This window comes from Catharus ustulatus, chromosome 1 (genome assembly GCF_009819885.2).
Source record: "Catharus ustulatus isolate bCatUst1 chromosome 1, bCatUst1.pri.v2, whole genome shotgun sequence".
Lineage (NCBI taxonomy): Eukaryota > Metazoa > Chordata > Aves > Passeriformes > Turdidae > Catharus > Catharus ustulatus.
The window spans coordinates 38969246-38985509 of NC_046221.1; the positions used below are offsets into that span (position 1 = coordinate 38969246).

General features: G+C 38.5%; 1 protein-coding gene across 4 annotated transcripts in view; it reads right to left on the minus strand.

Annotated features, from left to right (window-relative positions):
• ZNF385D (zinc finger protein 385D) overlaps window positions 1-16264 on the minus strand; it is a 436474-nt gene that overhangs the window by 99802 nt on the left and 320408 nt on the right. For all 4 annotated transcript variants that reach the window (XM_033053704.2, XM_033053719.2, XM_033053712.2 and 1 more), the window contains one exon: window positions 4167-4277. In XM_033053704.2, coding sequence (XP_032909595.1) covers window positions 4167-4277 — 111 coding nt within the window. The remainder of the gene's footprint in view (window positions 1-4166; window positions 4278-16264) is intronic.

The following is a 16264-nucleotide window of genomic DNA, read 5'->3' on the forward strand; positions in this document are numbered from 1 at the left end:
AACCAACTTTTAATATCACCTGGACCATATTCCCCTACTTACTTGACAGGACTGTCACATAGGACTGTATAAACTCCTGTTAAAGCCAAAATATGTCACATATATTTATTCCCTATTATCCATTCGGCCAATTACCCTGTCAAAGGACAAAATTAGATTCATTTGACATGACTTGTTCTTGACAAATTGATGTTGACTGTTTATTATCACCTTATTATACCCTAGGTCCTTACAAGTTGATACATTAATCTTTTGTTCTAGATATCAAGCATAGCCTAAAAAGGATATTAGTTCTCTGGTCCTGCTTCTTTCCCCAAAAAAGTTAGAACCATAGTAAAGCACTGCAGAGTTACATTGTATTCTTATCCTCAAAAAAATCCTTCACTGTTGTATTAATGAAAGAACACTTAATGAATCCTGACAAATCCATATAGGGGACAATATATCAATTTGGTGATACCTTTGTTTCATAGAGATGGAGAAAAATAAGGCAGAAAACCAACAAATAAGGACTGATGAGCATCCCTGATTTGCAGGGAAATATTACTACTGCTGTTATTTAAGTCAAACAATAATTTCTGGCTCATACAATTGGAAATATTTTTAAAGTGCATCATAATGGAATTCAAGTGCTGTGAACGCATCAGAATGCTGCCCAACTTTTCTTTAAAGGCAAAATGGGTCATCACTCAGCCTTCCCATTAAATGAGAGGGAAGAAAAAGGTAATCCCTTTGCAAAAAATTGACCTTGTTTACAGATACTGATAACTATATATAACTTCAGCAAATAATCTCATGGACAAAGGAAGATCAGACTGTCAAGGCAGGAAAATTCACTTAGTGCTTTTTTTTTTTCTTTTTTTTCCAGGCCATAAGCAGAAAATTTACTCCTACAGCTACCTATAGGCACCTGAATTATACTAATGAAGTCAGCTGGACTACATTTTACGGATACTTTTACATCTTAGAGATATAGATTTAATGTTTGCTACAAAGCAAGCATTTACTGCAATAGCTCTCAGCAGCTTCCAACATCTAAGTGGCAACACAGGCACTTGCAGCTAAGCATATATTTAAATGTTTCACCCTAGACTGAACGCACAATATGAGTTTAAATGATATATCTAGTTTTCTTTGGGAAAAAAAATTGCTTGAAATGGATTCCACAAAACTCACCTCTGCTGCTCTAATGTTTTTGCTCAGCATGGAGAGGCTTTGGTTATTTGCACATTCCTCCCTTGCCTTGTATGAGATTTATTTTAAAAAAAGATAGTGAACACACAGCTGTCATGAAGATTTATGGATAACTGCTTTACAAAGAAGCTAAATTATTTTAGACTATTGTACTGCCTTTTCTCATCTTTTTAAAATGTGATTTTGATACCATGTAACCAGAAAAAAAAAAAAAAAAGCTCTGCTGTTCTTAAAGAAATCTCTATCTAAAGAGAGAAAATTGTGTATTCTATGATTCCACGCAAAAAGAAAAAAATCTCACAGACCAGTTTTATTGTAAACATTTTCATAATATTGTGTAGCAGGCAAATGGAATTTCTATTCATTACTCTCTGATAAAACCTATCTCCGCATCTAAAAATAGAGACATATTGGTAGAATAGACACAAAGCATAGGTTCCTAGACAGAAAAGTTATTTATTGTTGTTATGGATTTAAATTGTGTTCAACAAAATATGATGAAAATGAAAGGCAGGTATATTGAGTAAATGAAAACTTTTTCATGGTAATAGGAGAAAGAATTACAATGTGCGTGCTTGCATTCATAGTAGAGTTATCAAAAAATGATAGGTAATGGCTCTTTTTCATCTAAACATTTTTTCCTTTGAATCCCAATAAGAAATCTTTAGTTTGCCACATTTTTGCTTCAAACACAGGTGGTCATTTCAAAATTACCTAAGCAATGGAGCAAATAGCTCTGCCTATTCCCCTCATGTTGCAGAAAAACATTTCTAAGATGCAATGGAACTCTGACTACAGATTATTTCTTGAACACCTCAGCAGAGCACTTTGTGATTTTCAGCAGTAATAACTATAAGCCCTGGAATGAGAAGACACCATCATATAGATATCCACAAATTGCTTCTGTATGGTAGTGAAAAGGGGGAGAGATATCATTCCAGGTTAATCAATGGGTGGATTTTGGATCACAATCTCTCCATCAATCAACACTCATCAAGAAGGTCTCCCCATTCTGTAGAGATAATATTGATCTGTTGGAGAGAAGGGATCATTAAAACAACCTTCTGAATAGTGTTGGCTATTTGAGTTCAAGCCTCTAACACTGGAAGGTGTAAAGGGACAGATAAATATCAGCTACTCTTCCAAGAGTTTTCTGTGAACAGCTCAAATTAATAGATGTGTTCTGAAACCAGTTTTTTGGATACTCTAGGTGGTTCTGAAAATGGTCTCTGCTTCTCTCCTCTCTCTTCTTTAGAATCCTTTTTAAGAGCAGCAGAAAAGGAGCAGTATGGGATCAGAGTAGTCCTCTGGGTAAAAAAAGTATCTGTGTCCACTGATGCTTTGTTTCTGGGTAAAAGGATTTTTACTTCAAACATTTTATTCTGGAAAATGCCTAGATCTTCTCAGCTGGAAAATTTTCCACTCCACATATCAATCCAAGTCGTGTAACTGCTAATGACTAAGTAACTTCACTGATATATTCATCTTGTCTTTTGTCTAGATCTTTTTGCAGCCAAGCAAATGGTATATCCTCTTTGAAAGGAGGTGTTTCACTCTGGTATGTAACACTGAAGTATTTGATCTCTCAGCTATATACTGTGTCTGGTTCAGTGTGACATGCTTTTTCCTGAGACAAAGCTGAAAATTTTGAGTGATAAATTGGGCTGCTCAGTTGGTAAGATCTGTGGCCCAGAAGTCTCCATCAAACCCTCCTCATGAATGACTCAGTATTCATAGTCCTAATTTTGGCATCTGGCTTCTAAATGGAAGAGCCTAATTTGACTCTTCTATTTTTATCTCTGTGGGACATGACAGTTCCAGAGAAAGTACTGTCCTTCCTTGCACCACTATTTGAGAATTATGTCAGTGTTATAAGAGAAGGTGTCCATTCAGTAAATGAATTAAATAACCTGGAGTCATCAGTTAAATTAAATATGTGATGCTGACGGGTACGGAAATTGTGACTGAGATATTTTTGAAATTATTACCAAGGGATAAAAAGCTGAGGGGAATGAAAAGAACTGCAATGTTTTCACCCCTAAATGGGAAATCCCTAAAATTAGGCTTCAGTGTTCAATTCAAGTTTTTGAAAAGCTCATGGCTTTGATAAATAATCAATAAACTAAAAATAATACAGACTGCATATAAATATCTGCCTTTAAACAGGCAGGAGTACACAAGAATTATTTCACTTCTTCCTATGTCTAGAATTAGGAAGAAACCTTGTGGACACTTTTGGGTTTGACCTCATTCTAAATTAAAACATTTTATTACTGACAGAAGTAACTTCCATATTTAAATTAAACAGTGAATTAAAGACAGGGGAAGATTAGTTCCCACAAGCAATGCCCATGTGAAGAAACTTCCCGAAGAGCCTAGAACAGCAGAAAAAAAATACACTGTACTATGTCAGGTTTGGTCTGTGTACACAGTGATTCCAAGAAGGAAATAGAAGAGCTAAAACCTAAGAGGCTTTTCTGTGACACAACAGGTATTACATGGCAAGGAGCACCACAGCACAGCTCCCCTAGGTAATTATGGGAGACAGGCTTCCTCGGTGTGTTAGAGACCATCTCCAGGTCAGCGTGTTCTGTTTCATTGCTGGAGGAGCGAGAGGATCCAAGGTGTGAGCCAACTGAAGGTAAACATAACCAGGACTGGTAGAAGAATTAGGATCCAGCAAATATACCAGTGTTATTAGCAGTAATGGATCAGTCAACTTTTCCTGTTTACACTCAGTGCAGCAAAACCCAAGTTGATGAGCTTACAGGGATATACTGGCAGGGAAAATCTGGCTGGGTGTATAAACACTACCAAGCCATTGTGTTTATTTGAAGCATCCTACAGCCTTTTCATCTGCTGAGCGACAAACTGAAATCACAACATTTCATTTAGGTTCAATTTCTGAAAATTATGGCACATCCTAGAAGATAAGTACATATTTCTAATCTGATACAAAATGATCGACTTACATCAGAATTGAATCTCAGCTGGCAAATGTTGCATGATATGATTTGCTTTCTTCGATGAGGAAGAGGAACTCCAAACGTATGATTTATTACAGCTTTTTGAATTGGGTCCATCTGTGAAGAGAGAAGAAGAAAAATAAAAAGCTTTTGCTGTTCCACTGCGTGCTATATTATCTAAAATCTCAAAACAGGTTCTGCATCATGCCATACCATGATTTACAGAAAACTACAGTAATTTCACAAATACAAGCCGCACCAATTTGACCAAATTTTGGTGGAAACCCGGAAGTGCGGCTAATATTCGAGGGCGGCTAATACATGGACAATATTCTAAAAGCTGCCAACACAGAAGTGAGAGCCCGCGGCAGCCCCAAGCCAAGCTGGAGCCCGGCCGGCCCCGGCTGAGGTGGGAAAGCCTGGCAGAGGCGGGGCCAGCAGTGTGGGGGGCGGGCGGCAGAGCCTGGACCAGCAGGGCGGGGCAGGGGGGCGGCAGAGCCCGGGCCAGCAGGGCGGGGGAGCCCGGGAGAACTGGGGCCAGCAGTGCAGGGGAGCATGGCAGAAGCAGTAAGGCCGGCGGGTGGGGCTGCCTGGCAGCGGGGGAAGCCCAGCAGAATCGGGGCCAGCAGCGTGGGGGTGCCCGGCGGTGCGGGGGCCTGCAGTGCCGGCCAGGGCGAGGAAACGCGGCGGTGGTGCAGACGGGAGGGGGCGGCCGGCGAGCCTGGCAGCCGCGGCGGCGGCTGGCCCGCCAGCAGGTTGAGTAAACGCAGCAGCAGGGCGGCCGGCGTGCCTCGCAGCAGCGGCGGGGGCTGGCCCGCCGGCAGGGCGAGTAAACGCGGCAGCGAGGCGATGCTGACGGGAGAGGGGGGCCAGTGAGCCCGGCGGCGGCTGCAACACCACCCGGCCGGCCCCGTCGGCAACCATGAGCGGGCCGAGCCTTCCTGGCCCCGCCCCGAGCCAGTAAAGCCCGCTATGCCGCGATCCTGTTACTAATTGGCCAATTTGTGAAAGCTGCGCACCGATTCTCTCTACGAACGAAAGTGCGGCTAATATTCGGGGTGCGGCTTATCTATTGACAAAGACAGCAACATTGTCGAGGCACCGGGGGTGCGGCTTATAGTCCGTGCGGCTTGTATTCGTGAAACTACTGTACTATTTTTCTTTGAAAATGAGCATTTCTTATTCATGCAGTTATACAAAGAGGTTATGCAGAAAGAAACAAAGAAAACTGTCATTAGCTTTCTTGAAACATATATCTTTAGTTCAATTTTGCATGCACTGATCTCCCTTTACTGAAAAAAGACATAAACTGTAAATGCTGAACAGGTTTACCTATCCAAACACCAATTTGTAATTTTTATGTCAGAGAAAAGCTAGCTTAATAAATAAAACAATAATATTTTAAATAAAATTACTAAGAAAATAATCAATGAAAGTGTGCAAGAATATTATGTACATATAATTTCAAAATAGCACAAAATATCTCAGTATTATCAAATAATAATGATAATATCTCATGAACCAATAAATGAATCTCTTCCTTGAAACAACATTTGCACAAGTTAAAAAAGATACAAATCCTCCAAAGATTATTTTCACAATCATTTGGAGGAAACTATTTTGAATAAACTCTGCTGTAAGGATGAATTTCGACTTTTATGAAAAGGATTACTCTGAGCTAACTTCTACCAGATCTGATATTGTCTGCAAGTCAGGGTCTCCATTAAAAAAAAATTGCAATATTTTCGCAGAGAATTTTACAAAAACTACTTGAGGGACATTTTTACTTGGAGGATTGAAATCACTTTTCCCAAATTAATTAACAAAATGCTTCTTATTTCGTTTTCACAAAAAAACATTTGACATATACTTTAAGAGTCTGGTAATAGCTTTGCAGTAACTTGGTTAAGCCACTGATATTTTTTATCATTTAATTGCTTTTAAAAAAATTGCATATTTTGACTAGTTCTGATAGCCAGTATTCACAGAGCATAATCAGTGTATGTCATGAAAAAGACCCCATCTTTCTCCATTCCCATGTCTCCATGATTCACTATTTTCTAGTCTGTTGGCAAAGGGTTATTTGATAAATAAAGAATCAGAGCTTCTCCTTAGAGTAATCAATTATTCATGAAAGATGTAATGGTAGAAAGTCATGGCCTTTATTGCAGTGAATCCAGAACAGATCACTACAGAATTTTTGCATCACCTGACAGCTGTTCAGTGTCAAATATGAAATAGGTATTTAAATTAATTCCTGTGGAAAAGAAAATAAGGTTGGTTTTAAAAAAAATAAATTTAAACTCACAGACACACACAAACCCCCCAGACAAACCAAAGAAGACAGAAGAGATTTATAGAACGGTCTGGAAAAAAATTCTCAGTTCAAGCATTTCTTCAATTTGATGTGAAACATCTCATACACTTGTGTACTGGCCAGCATAAAAGAACACCAGTCCCACCTAGAAATGAGGGATGCCACTATAACATAACCCCAAAATAACACTGATGATTAAGGGTAGTGTATATCAAGCTCTGAAAGACAACAGCAAGTGATCTGAATTGATTTCTGCAGTGATCAAACCATGCTCGAGGAGCATTAATCTTACTGAGTAACATCACCTTGAAAAAGCCCACAATCCAAAAATACCGTTATATAGACCAGAAAGGACATCACTACGCAGGAAAATAAATAAATTGTAACAGCTCTTGCTTTTTAGACTGCTCCACTGAGAGGCAAATCCTTATGCCAGCAAAATCAATAAACCTGAATCTTACTATTGTTAACGCACGACATGGTCTTAACTGATGCTAACTCTGTGCTCTTTAAGTTGGGAGAAATTCTGTTCCTTTTGCCACTGCAGGTCTAAAGCAATTAGGGAAACCTGAAGTTCAGATACATGGATAAGTCAGCACAGGGTAACAAGAAATTGTGCATTCTTTGATCCAATGTAACTGTTTGGCTTCACATCAACCACAACTGTGAGATTCTTTAGAGAGCTTCTTTGTTCACTTGCTCAAGTTATGGCACTTGTCAGATAATGGCCTACAGTGCTACCATGATAATATTTCCCACGATCACACAAGTGCCCATTATCTCACAATGATTAGAGAAAGCCAACAAAGAAGTGTTCTAAGGGTTAAATAAAAGGTACTACCATGGTTCACAAGATGAAAAGACTATTTTTTTTTTTACTGGATTTATCCATCTTCAAAGTATTCTAGCTCCAAATGAGGTTGGATTTCTGAGGTAACTGATGCATTCATATTGAGAATGAGACAAATTATTTTTTAGAATTAAAAAGATCATGAATGTGTAGAATAGTTGCTCTATGTATGCTTCATTTTAATTTGGTCTCATGAAAAAGAAAAGCACAGTTTCTTTCCTAATAGCACCACAGATTTGCTCTTGTTTATCTGCTGATACAGAAACCCATTGGCACCCTTCCCTCGGAGTTTTTAAAGATGCAGACTTCTAAGTATACAACTACATGGCATTACTGTGAAAAGGATGATTCGTATTTGTGGCTCTAAATGAAGACATGTTCTGGATAGTTTTCAAATAAATTAAGAAAAACTACTCCCAAGTAATAACTCCTTCTCTGCCAGTTCGTAGAATCATAGAATTGTTTGTGTTGGAAAGCACCTCACAGATCATCTATTTCCAACCACCTGCTATGGGCAGGGACACATTCCACTGGACCAGGTAGCTCAAAGTCCCATTCAGCCTGGCCTTGAACACTTCTAAGAATGGGAGAATTGTTCTTTGATACTGCAAAGCACAGTTAAACTTAAAAACTTAGCTCCAGATTCTAATAAAGTTGGGACAGAATGCTTGAGGGGTATTTAATATTATTATTTTTCCCTGCAGATTTTATTTGGGAAACATCACCAATCCATAAATTCTAAACAAACATCCAAAAGTATCAGATAAACCTCCACAAGTTTTATGCAGGAAATCTGAGAGGCAACAGGATACTTAGGTGCAGTGTGATAAGGACTCAGATCTCACAGATACTGGAAGACAAAGAGGAGAGCTGCTGAGAGTCAGAGGAATAGAGCTAGCTGATTGCAGAAAATAGAGAGCAAGAATTGCAGGGAAATATAAAGAGGAAAATAATATCACATAGATAAGACAATCAGTAAGTGGTGAGATACAGTAATTTCACAATTATAAGCTGCACCCGATTGTAAGCTGCATGTCCAGATGTCAGGGCCTTTTCATTCTTTGTACATACATACGTATATAAGCCGCACTGAATTGTAAGCTGCATTTTCGTTCACAGCGAGGATCCACGTGTAATTTTCACAAAGTTGCCAATTAGTAACAGAATCGCGGGATCACAGAGTTTACTAGCTTGGTTTGACGCTGCCCCATCCCTGCCGGGGAGCGGCTCCGGCCTGGCTCCCCCGCGACCATATATTGGTCGCTCCGGAGTACAAGCTGCACTTCCAGGTTGGGACCAAAAATTTAGTCAAAAGGGTGTGGCTTATAATCGGGCTTATAATCGTGAAATTACTGCACTTTAAAGCCTCTCCAAGCACTTTGAGGCTTACTGAACATTACTAATCACACATATGAATTTTATTTCAACTTATGCAAGTGGTATGCACTATCAAAATAAAGGTTATCATTAAAAACTCTGATAAAATCTGCTTTTTACTCATTACTAGTGCTATTTGAAAGTTCTGAATTTTATTTCTTAGATGAAACTCAATTTACTCTCATTTAAAAGGAAGGACGGAGAAGTTTGCAATTCACATGAAAGATCATCATTTAGATGTCAAATCTGTGCAGAAGACCGAGGCTGGTAAGATGTCCCTTTACTTCCTCTTGAAAATATAATTGCACTATAAGTTACAGCACAAAGAGAGTCTGCTCTGAGAGCTGTGTTGTGTTTGACTTGTCCATCACCTTTTGCCTTTCTACTCTCCAGCACCAGGCATTTTCTATATGTTACATTATTCCATGTGGTCAATCTAGCGATAGGACAGTGCTCCAAGTTTACTGCAAACCACAAGATGACTATTAGATTGAGCAATGAAGATAAATATGGAAGTTAATTTGATTAATTTTTGGTTTCAATACATGCATGCCAATAACACTGTCTGTGTTTTAATTATTCAAGCTGAAATTTGTGGCAAGATGACATGATTCATGTTCTTTGGTCAAATACCGTACTCCCATCCCAAAATTTTCAGGAAATTACCATACTCAAGGAAAATCTAGGCTTAAACCTAGATAAGCATGATACAACTTGGCCCATTACTGCATAATTTTAGTTTTGACCCTATCACTGTAATGTGGTTTTGCTTATTTAAAATTCAATCTTGCCAGATCTATGATATTACTTGTATTTCTTGTTCTTGTGCTTACTACAGAGCATGAAAATGCTCTTTATTTTATGGACTGAAGATGAAAGAAGTGGTTGTTGCATGAACTTTTCTGGAGGAAACACCCACCACAAAATCGCCAAGAAGTTGACCCAGGGGATCCCTTGTTATCCCACCTGCCTGGGACACTTTTCCAGAATAACCATAGTTGCTCTCCTTGAAAGTTTTCTGTAGTCAAGTCTTCAACTCATTAATTTTTCAGTAAATATCTGTGTAATGCAGAACCTGGGATGCTATACTTCACATACAGAGAAATCTGATCCTTTGGAAAGTACAGTAATTTCACGCTTATAAGCCACACCATTTTGACTAAAATTTTGGTCCAAACCCAGAAGTGCGGCTTGTATTCCAAAGTGGCTTATATATGAAAAAACATTCAGAAATTTGCCAACCGGAAATGTGAGCACGCAGCAGCCCCGAGCCGAGCCGAGCCTGCCCTGCCCTGAGCAGGGCCAAGGCCACCCCCGGCGGCCACAGAGGAGCAGGGTTGGGGCTGGCGGGGGACGGGGCTCTGTGGTGGGAGTGGGGGAGCCGTGCCGGGCCAGGGTAGCTCTGTGGCAGGAGCAGGGGAGCCGTGCCGGGCTGGAGAAGCTCTGTGGCGGGAGCGGGGGAGCCGTGCCGGGCCGGAGAAGCTCCGTGGCAGGAGCAGGGGAGCCGTGCCGGGCCGGAGAAGCTCCGTGGTAGGAGCGGGGAAGCCGTGCCGGGCCGGAGAAGCTCCGTGGTGGGAGTAGGGGAGCCGTGCCGGGCCGGGGCAGCTCCGCGGTGGGAGCAGGGGAGCCGTGGCGGGTCGGGGCAGCTCTGCAGTGGGGGAGGGGTGAGCTGAGCCGGGCCGGGGCAACTCCATGGCGGGGGAGGGGGAGGCGAGCTGGGCTGGGGCAGCTCCCCGGTAGTGGCAGGGGGGCCGGGCCAAGCCTGCACGGTCCTAAACCAGTAAACCCCACATTCCCGCGATTCTGTCACTAATTGACAACTTTGTGAAAGTTGCATGGAGATCCTCGCTGCAAACGAATGTGCGGCTCATAATCCGGTGCAGCTTATATATGGAGAAAAAACAAAATGTTGCTGACACCCCAGAAGTGCGGCTTATAATTGATGTGGCTTGTAATCGTGAAATTACCGTAAATCTTACATATTTTCCACAAATCATTTCTGAGTGTTTTTGCATGCATGTGTGTGTGTGTGTAGAACTGTTTTATGCTGAAGCTGAAATTCAAACACTGAATTTCCAGAAATTTTTAATATCTATAATTTTTATTACTTTCTTTTCTGTGACTTCTTATCCCAGGGGCAGAAGAATATGACTAAGTTAAAAAAGCAACAAAGTAAGAGCAAAGGAAAGTATGAAAGTTTGATACACAAAGGCTCAAATCAAAAAAGGGATATAAATCAAAGCGACTTATTTTTTAATTTTGTACTAAAACCAAAAGGCATTTTATGAGCATTTCAAATGCTTGAGGTTTGCAGTAAATTAATTGAAATTCACTAGTGTCTATAAATAAAAGCATCCAAGTCAAAGGATAAGACCATGTGGATGCCTAAAGACTGTTTAGAGCATATGGTAGGCCTAAAGCAATCAAATAAGTAAAAAAGTATTTTTACCTCAAGACCAAAGAAATTAGCTGAAAAAGATTGACTCAGATCCCAATGGTTTAAGTGAGAAGAAAAACATGTCAGGTCATTGCAGCTCTCAGGAAAAAAATCGCTGTAGACCATTTTAGAAGCAATTAAAAAAAAAAATACCCACCAAAAGACTGACTTCTATTACTTGAATAGCTAAGTGAATTTAGTGGCATAGGTACCACCATCTCCCAGAACCTCTTAAAATTCAGATCCTAACACATTTGATAATAATATTACAATTAATATTGGGCTTATTTGGCCTAATTTTGTACTAACTATTACATTTATTTGTAGACTGATGGCAACAAATAATAGTCATAAATATATGATTATATACATACAATTATAATAATTGTAATATACAGTTACTCATAAAATAATTTATTTAATGTTATTTTCATTGTAACTTTGCACTGTGTCAGGGTTTCAACATTGATAAGAAAAAAAGATAACTCAGTGCGGGCTCCTTTCATTCATTCTCTTATGTTCCAACAAGTAGTGAAACTAATAAGAGCATTGGAAACAGTTTAAAGCCTGCATTAATCTTTGCCATTACCAAGCAAAAATCTCAAAATATCACATCCTCCAGGTTATATTTATTGTTCAACCTGACCCATTTTTCAAACTGCATGATAGATGCAGTTTTTACAGCAACCAGTTTAAACATAAAACTGCCTACTTATACTGTGCCATACTTATAGAAACATGGAAAGGTTAAGCTATAAGGATGCTCCCCAATGTTGCAAAGTCACTGCCATTTATAGTTCAGGACTCTCTGAGCCAGCAATTTTCTCACAGTGTTAATTTGACTGTTTTGAATTGAAAACTGATCAGTTCCTCTATGATCTCAGTTGGCATCAAGAACTCAGAGATTTCCTCTGCAATCATTCAGGCTGGTTGTAGAGATGCAGCAATATTATATTAGACACACTGCATTGTACTATTATTACTTATGCAGAAAGATATTTTGGAGAACTCCTGGACTTTCAGTCTTATACTGGCTGTATAGACTGCCCACATCATGGGCACTGTGCAGCTGAGTGGGAGTTACTACTTCTCCAAGAGATATTTAGCATCTACTGCAGTTGCATTTTCAAGCAGCACAAAGCATGTGCAGGAGGTCTAAAACTTCCAGGAAAAACATGAAATACTGTGTGTCACACATTGCTGCTCATTTCTCTGTGTGCACAGCAATCCCAACACTCATAAAAGTATTAGCCATGCACATTAAAAAAAAAAATCTCTGTGCAGAACATGATGCTTTCTAGAAGTGTAAGACCTGTAACTTACAACCTACCTGACACATTCTTAATAACCTGGTGACCATGTCAGAAGCAGAACAGTTCAACAACAGCTCAGTGATTTGATCCTAAGTATATTTGACATTCTACATTTCCATAAGAAGTAAGTCCCATTGTTACAGTTGGCATTCCAGGGCGTTGTTTTTTTCCCAAAACCGACAGTAATGTGAATCTTATAAGAATCTTATAAACTAAAGAACACAATTCAAAAGGAATGATGGGAAAAGCTTAGTGAGCATAATTAAACACACACACACAAAATGGAAGTTCAACAATATTTTGGTTTCATGTATGAATAAAACAATTGCAGAGTTAGAATACATGTTTTAATCATGCTACCATGCATGATTTATCCTTTTACAGCTAATTTATTCAGCATTGCCCTAGTAATTATGGTGAATAATTATGCAGAGTTGAACTCAGCACTATCCATATTTTCTTAGTGTCTACCATTTCTGTTCTTGTCAATGAAAGAGGGCAGGACTAACTTGATGCTTTCCATGTACATAAACAGAAATACTGCTAATCTTTGTAAAATATAACAAAATTCATATAAAATATCTGCACCAACTACAATAATATGCAATAGTTACAGAATAATTGATTTTCTTTTTAAAAGTGGTATCTATTAAAAAGAAAATTGCTGTCACTTCCCAAGGAATGCAATGGGTAACTTGAACAGTATTTCAGAATGAATTTGCAAAGTAAACTTTTTATTATTTTCTTGAATTCCTGTAAGAGTGTTTCTTTTTTTTTTTTCCTAATGGAACTATTTAATTCTAGCAGTTGTCTAGTCACCTTTCTGATGTGACTCTAGTATTTCTTCCCTTCTTTTTGTTATTTTTTTTTTCTTGTAGATTTTTCCAATTGCAAATGAGATACTGAAGCAGCAGCAGTATTTCTGGCAAGCTGCTTGAATATACAGAAACCAGTCAGAGCAAAAGAATTTGCATTCACAGTGGTATTGCACACAAATACTGTAACCACAGAGAGATTATGCAAATCCTTATACTCTGATTGTCTAATAATGGTTGTCAGTCAAAAGACAAGAATTTGCATATGCTAAGGCTAGTGAGAAATAATCACACAGTGATTATGCTAATCAAACACACTAAACAACATGTGAAGGACTGTCAAACTGGAACAAATCTGTGTATGTATGCTAAATGCAGACACACAGTACTAAGGTTGCAGATCAAGCCCTTAAAAACGTGAAATGCCTATAAAACCTTAATTTGACACCTTTATGAATTTATATTCTTGAAATGTGTTTATATCTTTTCCCCAAAAGGTTTTGGCTTTGTTCTGCTTAAAAGATGGACAATGTTCAACTAATGAGTAAGTGTTCAATGTTGTGTTTTGTCCAAGAGATTCAATTAATAACTCTAAATATAATGGACTATATAAAGCTGAAACTTCACTCCCAATGGGAATTATCAGCCTATTCACTGGCTCTCCTACAGTTGTCACTGACTCAGGATGTGAATAGTTCACAAGTATGATTAACTTATCTTGAAAATCTCTTTTTTAGATGAGATGGTATTTTCTCAGAAATAAAGAGCAAAAGGTGTACATCAGTTCCAGATATTCAACTTAATACACCTGACAGTACTTACTATTATACTGCCTTTCCTATGTTCCCCACACAGTTCCTGAATCCAGATTCATCTGTGAAGGGGCTACACAGACTAAACACAGCCTTACAACTGCAAGTTGGACTTACAATCCATAAAGTTGTCTGGGAAATGTTTGACTTAAGTGACTTGCCTAACATCTCTTGGAAAAACTCTCTGCAGTGGTATTCAACTGATTTTCCAAAATGGGGTAGCCCTTACTTTAGCCCTATCTCATTCAAAATACGCTTTCTGGTTTATGCAACAAACAAAGCAAAAAGTAGTACGGATAACAATCTTCTCAATTGTGAAACCATGATTGATTTTCAGTGCTTATCCAAAGGAAAATAATACCAGACTTATAAGATTCTCCTAAAGAAGAGAAATCAAAGGCAACCAAACATGGCAAGTTTATCATACTGGTCAATTATCTAGTAGACAGCACACAATACAACGATTGCAGCATAAGAACAGACCAACATGATACAGATCACCTTGAAAGTGAGATATTTACTCATTGCATTCCTAGTAGGCATTAACAAAGTGGTGTGCAAAGAAAGGGTGGATTGCTTCTTTTATCTGCTCACTTAAATGAACAGTGGCAGATGGTAAAAATATGATTAAACTCAAAACAATTGCTTAAAACAAAAAGACATAAACGTTATACTCTCCCTAAAGATGTCTCTAAAGATACCAATAAAGATAAAAACCTAAGGTTCAGAAACACCATTTGTTTTCTGAGACTCACCAAGAACAAAGTAATTCATGAGAAAAATAATACGTTAAAAAAAAGTTAAGGGCATTTTCATGCTTGTGCTCAAGATTTGGAACAAAACGTTGGCAGAGGGTTACCAACCCTAATGAGGGTTGCACAACAAATTCTCAATAGTATCATTCATATGTGAAGGTATCTCAGAAAACTGTACCAAGTGTTATAACTGGTATTTAATACTAGTGAGTCTTTCTAATCACAACAACAATAAAAGCAGGATGTGTGCCAGACAGAGAACTGGCTGAGAGGCACTTGATTCACTCTTACAAGTGAATTGTTTACAAGTATCAGGGTGCAAAGTGGTCTCTGAAAACTACTACATGCTTTTCACAGAAGTGACTGCATATGTATGTGTTTAAGAACTGAGAAAATAATTCTGGAATGCAAAGTTCCTGTTCATGCTGATATGCTTTTTTAGCCTATTTAAGCAATTCTTATTTACCATTTTTATTCTGTTCTATGACTGGAAGGTTTAAAGAGATATATTTTTAACTTTAAAAAAATAATGGTGTGCTTTGGACACTATTAAATTATTCTACCAAATCTATAATTTTAAAGCATTTCAACACATTTAACAATCTTAGTTTGTTAAGATTTAATGCAGGGAGAAGTTGAAATTCTTAAGCCATACCTGTAGAATCAGAAAATAAAATAAAAGGGACCCCAACACGTAATTTAATCCATAGATCCCATCATAAAAGGAAAAAAAAAAACAGTTATGGAGACAGAATACTTTTATCCCTGGTTCTGGTGGGTAATACTCGAGTGAGCAACTATTTTCAGAAAGCGAAGCCTAAAATATAGCAGTTGAATGTTGAAGAGAAAGATATTTTCCAGATTCTCATTTTATAATTGTTTCAGTGTAAAACACTTCAACATTCCAGCTGAAACATTTTACAAAGCTGCTCTGCTTGTTTAGCCACTATAATTCTGACAACCCCTAACAACAGCGTAATTAGAAAATTACTGCATTTTCCTCTTGGCTTTTAATAGATGTCTGTCTTTCTTCAAAACCTTGTACAAGTACTTCAGGTGGAAGCAGAGATATTTGCTGGTGTAATTATTTGACTGCAGGAGTGCCTCTGTTTTTTTTTTTTTCCCACTCCCTTCTCTTGAAAGGAAATTCTACTCTCCTTTTTACAAAAATTCCAGGATATAGAACCATGTGACTAACTGTCATCATTGTGCCCCACATCTGGAGATTCAAGACAATTTTTTTTAAATTAATTGTACCAGCAGCACTAAATACAGAAGAACAATGCTCCTCACACTCTTCACGTGTGGATGCTGAAGAGCTATAGTTTGCACATGCAGCTAAATACACCCTTATAATAGGCAATGGTTAAGTATGAGGGTAAATTGTGTGCATGGCTATATTCATAGCCCACATACTGATCACTTAAG